This window comes from Mytilus californianus, unplaced genomic scaffold (genome assembly GCF_021869535.1).
Source record: "Mytilus californianus isolate M0D057914Y unplaced genomic scaffold, xbMytCali1.0.p SCAF_33, whole genome shotgun sequence".
NCBI classification, from domain to species: domain Eukaryota; kingdom Metazoa; phylum Mollusca; class Bivalvia; order Mytilida; family Mytilidae; genus Mytilus; species Mytilus californianus.
In genome coordinates, this window is record NW_026262683.1 from 584,570 (window position 1) to 605,319 (window position 20,750).

A 20,750-nucleotide genomic window follows, 5' to 3' on the forward strand; every position below is an offset into this window, starting at 1 on the left:
TCTTGTCAGATGTTCATAAAACTTTTTTTGTCACCCGATCGACAATGTCTGATGACATATTGCTCTTCCTGTGTTTCTTTTTTCGTATTATTATTATTTTGGCACCCTAAACGGAGTTCGGGTGACATATTGTTATTCTACTTTTTTTTTTCTTATTTTGTGTTACCCGATCGACAATGTCTGGCGACATATTGCTTGTTCTCCGTTTTTTTTCAATTATGACACCCTCAACGGAGTTGGGGTGACGTATTTTTATTCTACGTTCTATACTAAAAAAAGAAACGGCGGAAAAGCAATATGTCGGGTGACATATTATTATTGTTTCGATTGGTTGTTTGTTCATGTCATCCGATTTATTGTTCAATTTTTGTTGAGAAAAAGATAATAACTTGTACAACTCACTATCTTTGAGTTATCTTTGTTTCTTCCTTCTGATTTTTTTAAATGTTTTATTCAAAAGACTTTTCTTTGGGATTGTTATTTTGATTAGTTCGTCATTCGTCGTGATATTTAGTGTTTTTACTATTTTTTCTAATTTATTTGTATGTTTAATTTTGCTTTGAAGACATTATTGAGCGTATGCATTTTTGAAATTTACATATTTTGTGTTTGTTTTTCTTTATTTATTTTTGTGTTTGTAAGTATTGAATCTGAAATGTTATAAGGTTACAGAAGAACGACGGTCGAAAGTAATAACTTAAGAAACAAGAATTAAAGTTTGTACGACTAATTATGTGATTTTAGGGCAAAAGACACTGAATGAAAATTCATATAACTTCTCTGCTGATATGGGCAAATTGTTGTTTTTCTAAATCCTTATTAATTTTGTGTTTGCCTCAGTGACTTACTCCAGAATGTGCTGTTCTAATCAGATGGTAAATTTCTTCAACTGTATAATAAAAGATAATTCCGTTGAGAATGAGTGTTTCAATTTCTGCTGCATTTAAAACATCATACTGCCTTAAGAAATATCTTTGATGTGCCGTCTTTTTTTGGAACTTAATTTTGCTACCTTTACATTACTCATAGTCTTTCAAGTCTTGATACTGAATAATTAGAAGATTTTGTTGTATCTCACAATTTAATTATTTCAAAATGCAATTACCTTTCTTCACTGGTTTTCATCTTTACACTTCAATTAGGCCTACTAGACTGAACAGTTTTGCTTACATAATTCTTAAATAAAAAGTAATCACATGTTAAATGTATTTACCTTTAGATTTAGTGGTAAATTGTTGTGTGTACAGGGAAAACAATTGTTTTACATCCCAGCTCCTTTGTTCTACCAGGGGTGATCTGAGCCGGATCATCCCTACCAGATCACCCCAGCTTGAGTTTCTTTGTTTTGCATGCTTTCCTTTGTTTTGTAACATTTTGGCGGGAATGCCTAATCCACAATAAAACTTATAATTATTTATTCAGAAAAGACACACATTCAAAATTTATGTAGAAAAAATCCATTGTCTATGTTGGGATTCGAACTCAAGACCTTTAGCATATCAACCCACGACACATACCCTACACCAGGACGACTGGATACGGATACTATCTCTCAGTAATTAAACATATTTAAAGGAAGCAAGATATTTTTATAAGTGGGGCGTGTTGGCAGATCTTTATTCATTGGGATTTTAACCCTTTTCATAAATAAGGCGAGTTGTCAGACTGATTGTTCAATGGGATTTAACCCTTTATATGAAGAAGGGCGAGTTGGTAAACAAGAGAAGGGCCATTTTTTAGAAAGTGGCGATTTAGTGTGTTCCGATTGTCCAGTGGGGCGAGTTGACATGGTTTAATTTATATTTAAACATCGTGTTCGGGGGTAATACAGGGTACACATCATATAGTAATATATAAAGTATATTATAATGGTTGTATGATGTAAAATAGTTATCCCAGTCGGACTTGGTGTGTCAGTGGGATGTAAAATAGTTATCCCAGTCGGACTTGCTGTGTCAGTGTAAGATTACCCTCTGGCCTCCGGCCATCGGGGTGATCTTACACTGACACACCGCGTCCTCATGGGATAACTATTACGTAAACAATAAATAGGCCAAGGTAAAACAAATGAAATGTACAAGTTATATTTTTTTCAAATTAAAATTTGTATAAGTATTTACCTGTACAGTTGCATTTGTTAGAATTAAAACTTATATAATGCCATCATACAAGTAAATACTTGTACAAAATGTTTGTACAAGAAATAACTATTACAAAATAATAACATGAACACGACATATATTATATATATCTGTAATAGCTTTCGATACAAAGTTTATCAATGTAGTAAAATTCTACAATCTTACATTCGCAGTTTCTTGGAATGTCAATAATACAGAGGAATTTAAAAATGGTGACATAATGGAACTAATTTGTACCGTGACCGATCCTTGTTGCAATTCAACGAGAAAATGGAATGGAGGACCGTCCTTTTCTTTTTTGATGAATGATGGTGCACCAAGCGATTCTAACAAATATGGAGAGATTATACATTCGAATTCTTTTAGCCTTCTGATATACAATATGAATAGATCTGACTTCTTATATGATTATAGATGTACATATGGTTTTGATGATTCACCGAGACATTTATTGACTCCTCCAGGGAATGCGCGGTGTAAGTTTTATCAATAATTATCTTTATCTACAATGTGATATTTTCTTAGATAAAACTTTAATCACACAATGTTCAAAAATGTATAATAGGAAGCACTTTTATTTTGTCTTTATAAAATTTCAGATAGAGAGACTTAAAAAACATACTATTTTCCTTCCCATTATCATGCCTCAAACATTTAATTCTTTTTTTGTTGGTAAAAATCATTATTCATAAAACCGTGGAATGTGCTGTTCGTTAAAATGCTAATATTAATGGACCGCACACTAAACGTGTTTTCATAAATGCTAGAATATTAAAATTTGTTAATAATATGTTCAAACTTTAAGAGAAATCACATATAATTCGTTATACTAATACATTGTATGTTATATAACGTCTTGTGTACCTGTACAGTAAATTGACTGACATATATACTGAATTTACGTTTTTATAGAATTTTGTCTAGCTTTCAGAGAATGTTACTGAATGTGGGCATACATTCACCTACATGTATTATTTTATTTCGACGATTGCACATTGAATACATAAAACAAAAATCGTTATAAGTTTCCAGAAACAGTATGTTTTGCCTGCGATGCTGCCGCCACTGATTAGTTTTTATATTTCTTTCTATGGTTGCGTTATAACGCAAACCCTTGCGTAAAAGTTACTCCACACAAAGTTCAGTGTACTGAATTTATGCAAATTTTGTTTGTCATATATTTACAATGATTAGTATACATACTATTTAATTCTGATTCAAAAGTAAATTAGATTTTACAAAATGCAATATCATGAATATGTGATATGTTGCGCTTACGAATATTTGTTTTGAAAGAGACATGTAATTACTTTTGATATCTTCTACAAAATACGTCTACAAAATTTGGATTGAAACTTAATATGTGTTTTTGCTATAAACATGCTATTTAAATGTTGTGTATAAGGGATTGAAAGTGATCACTGCCAAATGTTATTAGATGAAAGATGCGTATTTGATTTTTTTTCAACAAAAAAAGCGAACCTGATTAATTGAAGCACAGAATCAAGAAAAATCTGTTTTATTTTCTTCTTGGTGCAAAATATTTCATTTACGACAACAAATCTTATGTCGATATCAGATGCGCAACTTCTTGCGCATAAGGCGCGAAAATTTAAACTCCTATACCACCTTAATTGTCAATACATGTCAATAAACTGTATTTCTGTCTCATAGATAATTCGCTTTTGTTTTTTAATGAAATATATATATTATTTCTGGGTTTGTTCATGTTCTTTTCAAATTTATTTAAATTGTTTTATGTTTGGCGTTGATTTTTTAAGGACGGTAACGTTCTACATTTGAACGTTCTTGAGCATGATAGTTAAGATAGCAGTTTGAAAATATAAACTGACAAGAGAAAAATTAAATATTATTTTTCCTTTAAAATCATAAACAAGAGTTTATTCCTGATGTCAGGTTTGAACATTGGTCGATTTTCAACACCGTTCTACTGAACTGATGAATATTTCTACGAGTGTGGCTATTACACTACAGAGTTCCGGAATTGTTTACATTAGAAAATTTCTTGATAAAATAAACATCAATATGCCCATTAAACTTGTTACTTTTAACGTACAAGGACTTTTCCTTTTCACCATAGCAAATTCTGTCTTATGATTTTAATCTTATAATGTTATCATACTATCAATAACTTTTTCTTTGTTTGATTATAAATGGTCCAAATATACATCACGTCAAAATTAAACGGACTCTATTTGACTGAAGTGTGATATATCAGCTACGGCTGTAAAACTTCTTCTGTGACAGTAAAACCAGAAACAAATTCATCGCTTATATGACAATAAAATACATAATAAAATTGAGAATGGAAATGGGGAATGTGTCAAAGAGACAACAACCCGACCATAGAGCAGACAACAGCCGAAGACTACCAAAGAATACATGTAAGATCAAAACAATATTTTAGTCGAGAAAAAATTTCATTGAAAAAACTTCATTCCGGGTACATGTACAGGTGTAACACCACCATTGATTTTTCCCTATTAGTCTGTGTTAAATTTACACTTTTCTAAATATTGTGCAGTATAAATTTTGTTTCAAATAAAGAAATACTTGGCATGAGTAAAGTTGTATCCTATCCAGTACTATAGACAAATGTTCACATAATGTTTCATTGCATATAAGAAAATATCCATCACTGGAAGTTAACCAATCAACTGTTCAGCCTTTTTCTTTCTGTATACAAGCTTGGGTAACCATGTAAGCTCAAGTTTCCAAAATATTCTATAGAAACACCAAAACAAAAACAAAACATAATGGTGCTTGAAACCCAAGATGTAGCTGTATGACACAGATCTTTTGTATTGCAATGAAATGTAGGAAAAATTTTCTACAACTCTCAAATTCAAGGGAATATTTTTGTTCGACCCTTTGTCGTGTGCATCTGGATATGACGTAATATGATTTGGTGGTATTACCTCTAAAGAAAACTTTTTTGTTAAATAAACTGAATGTGATTTTTTTTCCTTTGTAATACTGGTTATTTCAAGCATTACAGTCAAGTTTTGTCATAATCAGTTCAATAGTTTGAGAAATATTTAGTATAATATAAGACGACATCTACAGCAATTCGAACAAAATGTCTTCGAAAAATCCAAATCAAGCTGCATCATGATAGTATATTCTAGTAGTGTGGACCAATTAAAGATCTAATATTTATCTTATCTGCCTAAAAAAGTTGAATATGATACAAAAGATGACTCTAGGATGATAAATACCACTAATGGACCTGTTTGTCTTGATTATAAGGTCACTTTTGGTTGATTGGTCCCTCTCATTTCCTCATGATTTCAACATTTTAGGCCAATTAAAAAAAAAATTGAGGTAGCTGAGATAATATATGTGTAATTGAAGTATTCAAGCTGAATGAACCATCCATATAAAAGTTAACTGACTCCATGGGGGTTTATATAAGTCTTTACGTAAAACTTAAATGCACGTTGCGTTTCACAGCCGGACATAAAAAGCGTCCATTATTATGGATAACTTGTTGTAAATGCTTTAACAAATTATTTCATTTACTTATAACTACATATTTATTAAATTATTACTTAGGAACAAGTTTTATTATAGCAGAATATAAGAAATAAGGAGAAAACGTCATAGAAAGCTCCACACATTACTTAATGTGCCTTGCTCTGTCTATTAATTTTAATGGTACAGCCTATTTCAAAACAATGTTCTCATAAAATGTGTTTTTGAGACTTGATCCATTCAGAATACTTCTTTTTTTGTAATATATCACTTAAAAAGCATGAAATTTAAAATTATTAAGGAACTATTAAACAATACAATTGGTTAAAATTCAACGATAGAATTAGCTTTCAATAAATACATCCGAAATATCAAAAACAGAATAGTGGGTTATGGGCCTTATTTTCTTTTCGAATCAAATTTACATAAATTGTCCTATCAAATTCTATATAATTATTTGCCCTTGATTTTAAATGGACTTTTGACACTTCATTTTCCGATAGTTAAACCAAAAATGTAAAGTTATAGATTTTTTCTGTTTTATATTGAATGATATTCATAGATACTTTTAAACCAAAAATCATTTTTGCAACATGCCCAGAAGGGATGCTCGTAAAAGACCTCCAGGTACACGAGTGGTCTTAAATAAAATACATAGAACTTTCGATGATTTTGTCAGAATGTAATTTATATCATGCTATTTCAAAACTGTAATAAAAAATATGGGTCACTGGACTATTATTCACGCTACAGGCATGCTGTGCAAAATTGTCAGATTTTAAACAGATAATACACTGAAACTCCAATTTTGTTAAAAAAAAACCCTGCACCATAGAATTAAGATAAAATATGAGAAGATAGTTCTTATGATATGTTTTCAGATAAGAAAAAAGAAAAATATTGGGTCAACGGACTCGTTTTCTTGCCAAATTACAAAATAGTTAAATCACAACACATTCTATTATTAATATAATTTTATCTGAGCTATCTTCCTTTATGTATAAAAAACATGTGGCAAAGTTTTTTGGGCAAAACCATGGTGGCAAATATGATAATTATCAAATTATCAAAAGTCTAAAATTAACAATTAACAATGCAAGGGTTCAATTTTATGTATCAGCATTTTGTGTATGTTATAGCCTAGACGCCATCTAATTTACAATCGAAATATTTTAAAGATACTCTTGCGTTTTATAAAGAAGTAATTAAGTCTTGGAATTTGACTGACGGGAGGCAAACAAAACAACCAGACACATTTGTCGATATTAGAAAACAAGTAATATGGGGAAATAAATTTATAAAATTTGGTAATAAACCAATTATATTTGAGAACTGTATTAGGAGTGATCTGATTTACATAAATGATATCTTAGATGATAAAATATCATTATCGGAAATCTATATTCTAAACAAATTAAAGTTCAAAATAAACTGGATCGCTGAATTTCACAAATTAAAAAAATCCATTCCAACAGATTATATCCAAGCTGCTCAAAAAGAGAATTCTGTCAAAACTACTGTTAATATTCAGAGTAATAAGATCATATGGAAAAATCATTTAATCGAAACTACATTATTAACAAATAAAATGTTATATAACTCTTTGATAAGTATAAAACTAGAGTCTTCAATAGGGATAAACAGATGGCTTCGCATCCTACCAATACAAAAAACTCTTAATATGAATTCATTGTACCAATTTATTTTTGAATATATGACAGAAAATAAATAAAAAATATTCAGATGGAAATTATTACTGTAACATTATATTGTTCCAACTAAAAAACTGTTATTGCAGTGGAAAGTAACTAAGACAGATAAGTGTAATTTTTGTAACCAAAAAGAAGTTTATGCTCACTATTTTCTGAAGTGTAGATATTTGAATAGATTTTGGCAAAAAATCTATGACATCTTTAAAAGAAGTAAAATAGATTTTGATATTAAATTGCAACATCATGTATTTGGATATAAAGTCACAGATAGTAAATATTACTTTATGAATTATATATTAACAGTATTAAGTTTTTCTATTTATAAGTGATATTATGTATCCGAGCAGAGAACAAAAACTGTTGATGTCTTTAGTATTTTTGAAAATGAATTTAATAAAAGAGTAGATACATATAAATCAAGATGTCCAATGGTATTGTCAATTAAATTTTTTTTTAGCAATGATAAGTATCTGTATAGGACAATTACACATCCTTTATATTATTTTTTATAAGTTAATAAGTTGGATCAGCTGTTTATTTCCCTGGATAATCAGTGGAGTGTAACAGGGTAAATCAAGAGAAGCTTGGACTCTTGGTGAAATTTTTAACAAGCAAGATTTGATGGATAAATGGTGTTAAAAAAAACACAATCGAGATGACGTCCGAAGACTGCCGACGATAATATCACGCGAAATAAACATTTATATAGACACTGTATATATAGATAGCGAGCTCTTGGAATAAATGTTTTCGATGTTTGTTTGATTTTATAAATATAAAGGTTTAAACTATCTTGCGATCATCAGTTTTACCTGTATGAAAATAAGTTTTTGTAGATATAATAATTCAATAAAATGGTTAACCCTAGTGTCACTTTCAATGTAGACATTTTCTACCTTTAAAGGGGCATTGACGCCATCTTATTAACGATCGAGTTGACCTCCGAAGACTGCCGATGGTCATGTTAACATAACTATAGATATAAATAGATAGCGGACTCGTGCAATGTAATTTTTGTAAGTCTGTTTAATATCATATTATCGTTAAAAAATATATGTTAATTATCGTTTTTACTTGTATAATTAGAGTTTCTGTGGATCGAATCAATCCAATAATTTACCTTTGTTTCACTTTCAAAGTTGACATTCTTTTCCACTTAAAATAACTGACACCCACAATTCATGAGTAATCTATCTCTAGGGTTAAATTGAAGGTCACATGAATATGGATTCAATGAGGTCGAAATATTCGCTTGCAAGTGATCGATGTTTCTTAGCATTTTTTGACAATATTGAACCATACTTGCTGCTAAAAGGGAATTATTATTCAGAAGGAAAATATATATGTAAATTCAGCTGCTCAAACGTAGAAGTATGAACTGACAAAACATATAGGTCGGAAGGATTTTAATATTTACTTTCTGTTATCAATCGTTTTTAAATTGAGAAACACATACCTTTCTACATACATATTATCATAAATCACTCATTTATTTTTCCGAAGATATACCAGCTACAAGTGAGATACAGCCACTTTCATCGTCAGCAGTTATTGGTTATCTGAATTTGATGGTTAATGTAACAACAGTGTTTCCTGCACCAAGTTGTACTGCAAAATTTGGGGTATTTACCAATATTGCATTTGTTAAGTTCAGTTTTGACATGTGTAACTGTATAAGTAGAAACTATTTTTAACTTTCTGGCGAAGAGATATATGTTTTTTTCCATTATTCTGTATGCATGTAGTCATGTTCTCACAAGGTTGCTTAATTTTGATAAACCACAGTCACGTTATTTAAATTTGTCGTTTGTAACTTTAGATTTTAATTTATGACGTGGTCTGAAACGTATAGAGAGTATCTAAAACACGAGCATTGATGGATGTAAAGCATGAACAATTTCGTTATAATGAAAGTAGAATGCTTCTCGTCCGTTATTTGTTATTCTAGAATTTGACGGAAATTTAGCCATTCTGAAGGAGGAAAAAACGAGTCAACCTCTATTATAAAAAAAGAAGATGTGGTATGATTGCCAATAAGACAACTCTCCACAAGAGACCAAAATGACACAGAAATTATCAATTATAGGTCACCGTACGGCCTTCAACAATGCGCAAAGCCCGTACCGCATAGGCAGCTATAAAAGGCCCCGAAATGACAAATGTAAAACAATTCAAACGAGAAAACCAACGGCCTAATTAATGTACAAAAAATGAACGAACAACAAATGTGTAACACATGAACAAACGACAACCATTGAATTATAGGCTCCTGACTTGGGACAGGCACATACACACAGAATGCCGGGGTTAAACATATTGACGGGATCCCAACCCTCCCCTAACCTGGGACAGTGGTGTAACATTACAACATAAGAACGAACTATAAAAATCAGTTGCAAAAGGCTTAACTCCTCAAGTGGATACAAATAGAAATACTACACAGAGTGGACGTGGCCGGGTACTTGTATATCTAAACAACAAAAAAACACTACGTTCAGATCTACTCACAGTAACTGACAGCTAGTTAAAAGCCACCAACAACTCATAAAAAAATATGATGCATCTAAGACTAAATTGTCAATCAGATTAGTCTATAGAAATAGTAGTGGGGTCTTTGATGACAGCTGGGTAACGTTAGTTAAGGTCGTTTTGAACGTCATTCTGACCACATTTGATATTGACGACAAATATTTGTTAAAAGTTGAATGATCGATAGATTAATATTTCATGAGGTACATGTATTTAGGTAGTTTAAACTCGTTGACGTAGCGTCCTTTCCAACATTCGACGCTCCACTATAAAGGGACATATGGTAATATTCTTTACAAAGCACAACAATGTCAGTATTCACCTCAAAAGCTAACAAAACCTTTAAACAGACTTATTAAGAAGGGATATAGTTACGATACTGTTGTCAGGTCATTAAAGATTGCACATTTTGGCTTTAATATTGATTCACTTATAGGGTCTTTGCATCGGAATTAAACACATTTATTCTAAAACCAGTTGTTGGCATGACACGTGTTATGTTCTTCTCATATATTTTATGACGGTATAATACTAAACCCCTAACAGGAGGGATTGTGCCTGATATTCATATGATTTCAATTAGTTTAATTGAGGTCTGGAGTTGGCATGTCTGTTACTGCTAGTAGTCTGTTGTTATTTATGTATTATTGTCATTTTGTTTATTTTCTTTTGTTTCCTATTCTGACATCGGACTCGGACTTCTCTTATACTGAGTTTTACTGTGCGTACTGTTGTGCGTTTGTTTTTACTACATTGGCTAGAGGTATAGGGGGAGGGTTGAGATCTCAAAAAACATGTTTAACCCCGCCGCATTATTGCGCCTGTCCCAAGTCAGGAGCCTCTGGTCTTTGTTAGTCTTGTATCATTTTTTTAATTTTAGTTTCCTGTGTATAATTTGGAGTTTAGTATGACGTCCATTATCACTGAACTAGTATACTTTTTTGTTTAGGGGCCAGCTGAAGGACGCCTCCGGGTGCGGGAGTTTCTTGCTGCATTGAAGACCCATTGGTGGCCTTCGGCTGTTGTCTGCTCTATGGTCGGGTCGTTGTCTCTTTGACACATTCCCCATTTCCATTCTCAGTTTTATTATAAACTACGAGAAATAAAAAAAAAATGAAAATGATTTTCTTTTGGTTCAATCATTAATGAAAGTGAAATAGTGACATAATTATTCGCTTTTAACAGATTTAAACAGATTGGACGTATAGCAATAAGGTGTATTTACAATCAATGTTTTTTTCAAATTTCAATATATGTTGTTACTGATGATAAAGGAAGGTCATTACAAGTTCAATATTGACGACTTTTGCTTTTCATACGTTATGCTTCATGATAGATTGGTAAATAGACGCAGTTCTTGTCTTGTCTAACAAGCCTGAAAGTGCCTTCAAAATACAGAAAATACAATTTGATTTCAATTTAACAGGTCATTTCTTGTAATATGTATATGATTGTCTTCACCATTACAAACATTGAGCATATTTATAGTATAATACATTTTTGTACAATATATGATAATGAACATTGGCGGAGAACATGAAATGTAATTGTATTTATTTAAAAACAGAAAGAAACTTTTTTTTGTTAGTTTGATTTTTATAGTTTGTTTCATCTTGAGCTCGTTTACCATTAAAAAGATAAGGTCTGGGCTACTTAAGGTGACATTAGCTGCAGGGTTTGGACTCACCTACGGTTTTAAAATGTCACCCTATTCGATATGTCACTGTGTATATTCCTAGACCGAAGTAATATATGCAATCGTATGCTATTCTTTATTGCTGGCTTTTATGATTATTTATCTTTCACAAGTTATAATGTTTCAATTGTATACTTAGGCTACTATACGTTGAGTTTTGGTCATTGTTGTAGGCCGTTATGCGGTCTGGTTTGTTCATACATGCCCTTGTGAAAAATACCAGTTAAGTTTATTTATTTTATTTTATGTATTAAGTGGATTTCTGCATGTTTTCATTGTTGTTTTTTGTTTATGGGAAGAGTATTAAGTTTTCAATATGGTTTCTTACACATTTCATTAAAATCTTGCATAGTGAATGACGTATAAGTTCAGGTCAAAAAGAATCAACTAAGCTGTACATTATAACTAACTTACACCGATATATTTTTCAATAACTATGAAATATCACTTTAACAACCTTAATAGCACAATAAGAACAAAGATATTTTGACTCTGTTATGTGTTAAGAAAGTTCAAATAAACGCAATACATAGGTTAGACGCCAAAATTTGTCGAAAAAGGTCTAAATAGAAGATTTTGATATTTGTATGACATGCTGTATCTAACATATGAACATATAGATGCTACCACTGCATCAAGTATGATACGATATTCACCCATTCGAGACAGTTAAATTTTCAAATTTAAAAGGCGAGGCTAGACGAGAAACGGGATAAAGTAGAGAAAATAATTCATTACCTGAATGCAGTCATCAATATTTTTGTTTACAGAGCGCAGATTTAACGTCCAATATGACGTTAACGTCGACTGACAACTTCCCCTTCAAGTTTGCAGTAATCAGCATGTCAGAAGTAGCATATTCATGCAATTAACTAGTTGATATATCCTGTAGTGTTGGATCATACTCATTTAATGTGTTTACACGTAATCTAACAGATTTATGTAAGTTGTATAATATGTTAAGAGGTATTTCCTTTACAGTCAACATATTAAATAGTTCGTGTCTAATTGGTAGCGTGTTTATAGAAAAGTATAAAATATACCATTGAAAGATTCTTGAACAAGCCAATTAAAAGCACTGTTTGGGTTTAAGTTGTAACTAGAAAATTGTAAACAACTACCATTTGAGTTTATCTTTTAAGGATTAACAATTTATTTTGAAGTGTACATCAATGCATCAATACAGAGTCTTAATACTAATGTTATATCACATTTTCTGTAAACCAGATGTCTTAAGTAAATTCCATAGGCCGATCGCAATATAAATTAGAGTTGAAATAATATAACTTGCAAATCAAGAGTTTAGATGGCTTGTTTTATTGTTTGCTCAGACATTGTAATTAAGATTGACACCTAAATGCATTTGCTATTCTCATTTTTAAAATACCAACACAAGTTACAACAAAGTTATCTGAAGTTATTTATTGCTTGTCGAATATAACCAGTGGCTGAAAGTGCAAAATGTCACGTAATTAGTAAAGACATATATGTATTATTGTATTATATGTATCTGTAAAATGTAAATAAGAAATACTATTCCATGTCAACATTACAGTTTGAATTAAAACATGATGTTAAAACTGCTCATGCTTTACGTTTTAAATTCATTTCAAAATTAGTTAACTTTACTTTCCTATACCCCCTTTCAGCCCATGTTTCTTTTTATCTTTCAAGTACCTAACTGGAAACAATTTTTGATATTCATTGAGTTATCAAATCTTTTTATTTGGTACACAGTCTGTTACTCCGCCTACAAATTGAATTTAGTTATCGATCTAAATTATAATGTATGAGCAAACAACCAAACATAGTTAGCAATAATGGGATTGAAAATCTTGATATGCATGCTATATTATTTCATTTCTAAAACACTCAATTTGCCTAATAAGCTCGATGCATGTACAATGTATTTTATCTTTCATATCTCAATATTTTGTTTCTCGTATGCCTTTAATTATTGATAATATCATTATTGAAACTGTTTGTGACAACCATACATAATTTATTTGTAAATGTAAGTCTCTTGGAAATTTGGGATATCGGAACATCATTGTGGTTTAAGTATGTACAAGTCATATGTTTCACATTTAAAAGCTGATTTTCGCATTACTTATATCAATTCAGTACCAGCAAGCTTGATGTGGAAGCATGGTTTTCATCAAAGTATTGTATTGACCGCTCATGTGTTTTTTTGTTGTTGTTGAGGTTTCGATGACTTTTACCCAATGATATTTATTTGTAAATCGATTATTGTGAGAGCATTACCAGGTATTTAAAATAAAAAAAAACACAAGAAATATAATATAAATCAGGAGATGTGATATGATTGCCAATGAGACAACAAACCACCAAAGTTCATTGTTCAAAGTTGATGTAAGCAATTATTAGGTTGCTTCCGGTTGCACTTTGTAAATACAGCTGTTTCTCAAACCACGCCCCATTTGGGGAGATATATTATATATATACTAGATAATTAATTCTGTTTACGTACTGGTTCCTAGAAATGATCTCTATGTTTCATCTCATAGCGACATAAATATGCATATGCATTTTGGTCAAATTGAAATCTATGGGAACCTTAAAGTCAAGGTAGCGATGGTAAATAATTTTAGTGTTAGTTTAAACTATTAGAAGATCGGGGCATACTAACGTTGAAAAAATGCCGCACAGTTCTATATTTTGACCTTTGGAAAAAATAGTAGTGCATATGAACTTTCCATTCTAGGTGTATTTTTTCAAAACTTTATAGTAAAAGTGGTACAGTTTTAGCCGTAAAAGGAAATTGCATTGTAGATATTTACCGAAATGCAAGCTATATATAGATTTACTCTTCAAATGAAAATATGACTATGTCTATACTTAGTGTCTTTTTGTACTTAGTGTCTTTTTTGGTGTTGGGATGCACAAGTTCCCGGCCACGTGCACTTTGTATTTTTGTTAGATTTTTTTCTATTTGCTTCAATCTCATGAGGTGCGCCATTTCAAATGATTTTTATAGTTTGTTCTTGTGTTGTACTGTTACACCACTCTCCGTTTAAGGGGATTGTTGGAGCTCGCTAACATGTTTAACCCCGTCACATTCTATATGTGCCAGTCCTAAGTCAGGAGCCTGTAATCGAGTGTACCTGTCCAAATTTAGTGGTTGTCTTTTGTTGCTTTGTTAAATTTTTATATTTTCATTATCTTGTACATAAATAGTAGTAATTAAGCATATTAAAACATTGTGTTCGTGGCTCATAAAGGGTATAAAGGGCATCGGCACTAAACACATTTATTTAAAAACCAGTTTTTGGCATGACACGGGTTATGTTCTTCTCATATATGTTATGATGATATGATACTAAACCCTAACGGGAAGGATTGTGCCTGATATTCATATGATGAAGACATAATCTTTCAGTCAGTTTAATTGAAGTCTGGAGCTGGCATGTCAGTTAACTGCTAGTAGTCTGTTGTTATTTATGTATTATTGTCATTTTGTTTATTTTTTTTGGTTACTTCTTCTGACATCAGACTCGGACTTCTCTTGAACTGAATTTTACTGTGCGTATTGTTATGCATTTACTTTTCTACATTGGCTAGAGGTATAGGGGGAGGGTTGAGATCTCAAAAACATGTTTAACCCCGCCGCATTTTTGCTCCTGTCCCAAGTCAGGAGCCTCTAGCCTTTGTTAGTCTTGTATTATTTTTAATTTTAGTTTCTTGTGTACAATTTGGAGTTTAGTATGGCGTTGATTATCACTGAACTAGTATATATATATTTGTTTAGGGGCCAGCTGAAGGACGCCTCCGGGTGCGGGAATTTCTCGCTGCATTGAAGACCTGTTGGTGACCTTCTGCTGTTGTCTGTTCTATGGTCGGGTTGTTGTCTCTTTGACACATTCCCCATTTCCATTCTCAATTTTATATACATCTGTACTATATAGTAATATATAACGTATATTATAATGATTGTGCGGCGTTCTTAAACTAGATGTTATGAAGCGTAAATGTTTTTTTTTATATAATCTAGAAAAGCTTGAATGTAAAATAGTTATCCCATTCGGACTCATGGGATTACTATTACAGATCAGATTAGGTGAACGCCTATGTAACATGTCGCATGTATTATAGACTCTTAAACTGTGGGGTCGCGAAAGATTATCAATTGCAACGCATAACACAAATAATTAGAAAAAGGAATATAGGAATAAACCTTGTGTTTTGATTAATATTGAATACCTAACTTTCTTTAGATTCTTTACTGGTGTGTTTGTTAAGTTTTAATAAACCAATTTGTATGATATTGAACCTTCTATAAACATGAAAATAAATTTACATACCTTTAAAGAAGCATAGAATGTGCAAGCGTTTAAGTTATACCTATTATTGACTTCAAAGCGATTTAAAAATTGATTTTGTCTTCTTTTTTTTTACTTAGTGCCTTTCAAATTTTATATTTTCAAAACTTTTATTTTCGAACTAATGCATTATAGTTGTTTTATCGTTGTGCAGTTACAAAAGAAAGACAAAGTTTACTTTGTATACGTCTTTTTCGTACTTGCAAGATATTGGGCCATACAAAGCTATTTGAACCAAGCCTTTTGCAATTTTCATTTTTCTTTTAAATAAGTTGATTATAATTCAACATCGTATATTAATTAATTGTTACAACAATTAAATCACAAATGATAAGGTCTTTACCAGAAAGCTAGAAAGAAAAATCGAATTATAGCATTGCCGAAATTCATCTCACTGACCTTGCAATCGAACTAGATATTTAAAATATTAGAAAGAAAATTGGAACTGTTCTGCTTACTACTACTTTTTAAAACGTAATTATGCACTGATTATTCTTCCAATTTTGGGAGGATTTCGTTTTTTTTCTCTCATGAATATATATGAACAATATTTTTTAACCTCAATGTCGTGTTTGCTTTCGTAATATTGTTTTTTTTTTAAACAAAGTATTTTTTCTCTATGTTTTTGAAGCGTTTAACAATTTATCGAGAAAATTGACACACACATAATAATGAACGGTGGCTTAAAATCAACTTCGTCCCTTTTAAGAACAAAATGAAAATACGCATACATCTTAAAGGGATAATCGTCATTCTAAGACAATCTGATAAGGTGAGGATTATTTATGCTGATTTAATCATGATGATGCAATATCCCCGATGAACACTCAAGGGATTGAAACCGGGTTAACGCGAACGGTGTCACAATTGATAATACAAGTGTTTTCAAAATAAAATTGAAATGTGTAAATACATTTTTTCGATTATCTAATGATAATACATGTAGCTCTGAACATTAATTACTCTTCAAAATGAAAGAGTTTGGTGTTCTGATATAAAAGATATCTATAACAAACTACTTTAAATTAAAGTTTTGTGTAAAAAAAAATCATTTATGCATCGAAATGTGTAACAAGTGGTTAATTAAATTCCCGCTAGAAAGCACCTGACAGACTGTGTGAGCGTATACGTACAATCATTGTTTACGAAGCCGATGACAAACAAGTTAAATCTAAATGATTCAGTACCAAGATTTGTATTGTTGTAATAAATCTAAATGATTCAGTACCAAAATTTGTATTGTTGTTGTCCACATTGCTACGGTTTTCCCTCTAGTCTACATAATTATATTGTCAAAAATAATTAAGATACATGTAGTGGCATGTGACATTACTTATTTCGTCGTGGACGTAATATTACATGTTGTAGTTATTCATACAAGTACACAGCTAAGAATACTAATACAAACTATATGTGTATGTAAGACGATAGGACAGAGTATCGGAGCATGCAGCTTTTTCTCAACAGCGTATGTGTACTGTATTACAGCGTAATAAAATTTATTTTAAGTATTAGTGTTTGGGTTTTAATATGAGGACTTTCCTCATTTTAGGCCTGATATCAGCAACGCCTTCAAGTGAGACGACAAGTGAAATGGAATCATCTAAGCTGAAAGTGGCTGTGACAGTAGACATTTCAAATTTTCAGTCATCATTTGAAAGTACAGATTTTACGTTTATACTGGACACATCTTTGAATACAAATACATTGTCATTAGAAGATAGTATTTCAAGGATTTTACCTTTAAGTACAATTGGATCCCTTGAACCTACACTAAGGATAAAAAATGAATACACGACACATGCAAATGAAGTAAACTCTACGGTGTTCTCATTACAAACTTCGAATTATATCGATGAAACCATCAAAACAGGATTTCTGAACAGTGACATGTCTACTTCAACAAAAAATAGTTTACCAATATATTTTGCGTCAATTTTAGATATTACCACAGGGATGTCATTCCAAAATGATTTAACGCAAAGTCTACACATACCGACAAGTGATATTATTCAGAATACCCAGACGCGTTACACATCTTTATTCAATTATGTCCCTTTGCATACTCAAACATCAAATATTCAAACTGATTCGTCCCCTAGCACATCAGCCAAATTTAACACGAATTATATCGATTCGTTGTCCTTAGAATCCTCCCTGAACTCATTTATTATTTCTTCGGTTAGTAAGAATAAATCTGCTAACACGTTTTTGATCAGTATCGAACATTCTCCAGAGAGTCCGGTTCTGTCAGTTGAAACATCCTCTAATAATCACATGTTTACATCGGTCGATCCATGGTCAGTAAGTCAAACTGGAAATGTATTTGTAAACACTTCTAACGTTGATTCTTTCATTATCAAGCAGACGGTTCATTCAACTGACTTATCTTTTATTAAGATTGTACCATCTTCTGTACCAAGTTCGTCAGGCAATTCATTTATATCTCTGGTAGACACATTGACGTTGCAGTATAATAATATATTTGCTAATGAATCTATATCAAGTAAGGTTTACCAATCTTTACAATTATCATCTTTTGATAAATCTGTTGCTTTTTCAAGTGAAAAATTTAACGGCAACAGTCAGTTTCCCCACTTATTTAGTACGTCTTCATCTAATCCACCTGAACGTACTGTAACACCATCCGTCAACCATTTTACTTTTTCTGAACCTACTACAACATCACCATTCATTAATGTAATTTTGACTGAAGCTACAAACCTACCTTTTGGAATTTCTTCATTGTTTATTAAATTTTCTTCAGCAATGAGGTCAACTACAATTCATGATGTTTCTCTGTTATCCCCTTCCTCATCTATAAAATTTGAAACTTTCAAAGAGTTTTCATCTTTTTTTGAAATTATGTCTACAAATATTAATAATGATGTTTATTCTAACATTAATTCCATTCCATCATCTGACACTTTTTACATGTTTAGCAGTCAGCCAACGTCTCGACCTACACAGACCCCTGAACTATCGGTTGGAGAGGCTCAAATCATTATTTTATCATATAGCCTTGCTTCAGTTATGCTTGTCGTGTGTGTTCCGTTAATGGTTATGTATTATTTACGCAAAGTACAACGTGCAAAGATACTTAAGGAAAATTACGATAAATCCGAAAATATTGATTTGAGTAGTCCTAGGTATCCGCATGTCTTCAATAGGAATATTGTTAACGATTATCCTAATATTGGGAAAAATCTACCAGTACGATTTCATAATCGATGTTTGTCAGACACGCCGTATACCTGTCATTATGAACATAATTGGAATAGTTTGACGTGTTAATAATATTATATGAACACGGTTGATATTATATCATAACATATGTTCACGAACTTTGAATTGTGCTTTGTCGCTTTTGTTGCAATTATATATATATATATATATATATACGAGCCCGCATTGACAGTGAAAACAAGCTAGCTATGACATCATAGAATGTACAGGGAAACAGAAAATAAGCTTAGATTTACACAACGTGTTTAGGATTAAGATATAAACATTGGAACTTCCATGGTTTTGAATTAACAAAATCCAATATCAAGTACTACTAAAGTTGAATTTAATTTTGAATATAGCTAGAGAAAACCTTTAACAACACAGCCAGAAGTTTTGAAAGCGCTAGTGACGTTATTTGAACAAACTGTAAATATTTGATGTTACATTTAGTTGTTTGTTGCTGGGTAACATATTATATACTTAACAAGTTTACTATTACAAGATTAAACGAATAATCAGTGATAAAAACAGAAATTTCTTATATATATGTAGGTTTATTTTTTCTATAAAAAATTATAGCAAACACAAACTTTAATCAGATTATGCCGTGCGAAAAGATTGACGGACTTAATGTCTTTCATTGGCAATATTTGTGTTTGGTTGCATACTCATTGATGTTGACTCAATATCTCCCTTTATTCATATCAAAATACATGTCTAAGGTCATTTATTGAATTATATATGTTGTGTGTACAAGTTATCATGCAACTGATCCTCGATATATCTTAGATGTAATTATTGAATCTGGGGAATTTTGGTACCGTGTTCAAACAGCTGTAGGAATTGTAACAGGATATTTGTCGAAAAATCTAATTTTAGATGACAAAGGCAACATTTTTTTTTCGCAGCAACAGTTCCTGAGATTCCCTTTTCAATACATAAATCTGTTAAAAATCTTTAAAAAACTGATGGTCAGGATCCGTCAGGGGTTTCTCTTGTGTAACTGAAAAGGGATGCAGCACTTCTAAATCACAATGTAAAAAACAGAAGATTTTGTTTAATTCTCGTTACCATAATTCACTCACATGCTCAAGCAAATGATACAAAACTATGTTTGTACTTTGTAAATTAGGTTTTACAAACTGATTTACATGATCATTCAAGGGTCTATTTTATCTAAATGCAAAGGGAGTGCAGCACTTCTGAATCACTAAAGCGCTTAGACAATTACAGTGCACCGTTACGATTCAAATATGACGGCAATGGTATAGAAGAACCTTGCAGCTTAGGAACTCTTGGCATCAACAGTCTACATTTGAGAAAAATGACAGATTTTATCAATTTCTGCCGTCGCCATATTGGGATCATCGTAATTATAGTTACGATTATCAGTTTAACACCAGTGTAAATGTAAACAAGAAAAATGTTGTGCAATACTTGATGCCATAATTCATTCAAATGCTCAATCAAATGATACAAAACTATTTTTTTTTGTATTTTATAAATAAGGTTAATTGAATGAAAATTCTTTAGTGTGTATCAATGTTGTTTTTTATAACAAAAAATACAAAAATTATATACAAGTTAAAAGTGAATTTCAGTCAAAGCA

General features: G+C 31.4%; 1 protein-coding gene across 1 annotated transcript; it reads left to right on the top strand.

Moving 5' to 3' along the window:
* The first annotated feature begins 2,318 nt into the window (after positions 1-2,318).
* LOC127736562 (uncharacterized) lies at positions 2,319-19,721 on the top strand. The gene is made up of 4 exons (XM_052247135.1): positions 2,319-2,617; positions 8,852-8,970; positions 12,344-12,515; positions 17,466-19,721. The coding sequence occupies exon 4, from the start codon at positions 17,507-17,509 to the stop codon at positions 19,205-19,207; it is 1,701 nt and encodes a 566-aa protein (XP_052103095.1). The 5' UTR covers positions 2,319-2,617; positions 8,852-8,970; positions 12,344-12,515; positions 17,466-17,506; the 3' UTR covers positions 19,208-19,721.
* Positions 19,722-20,750: the final 1,029 nt, after the last annotated feature.

Excerpts from the sequence above, each read along its gene's own strand:
- LOC127736562 (XM_052247135.1), top strand. The coding sequence starts at position 17,507 with ATGGAATCATCTAAGCTGAAAGTGGCTGTGACAGTAGACATTTCAAAT.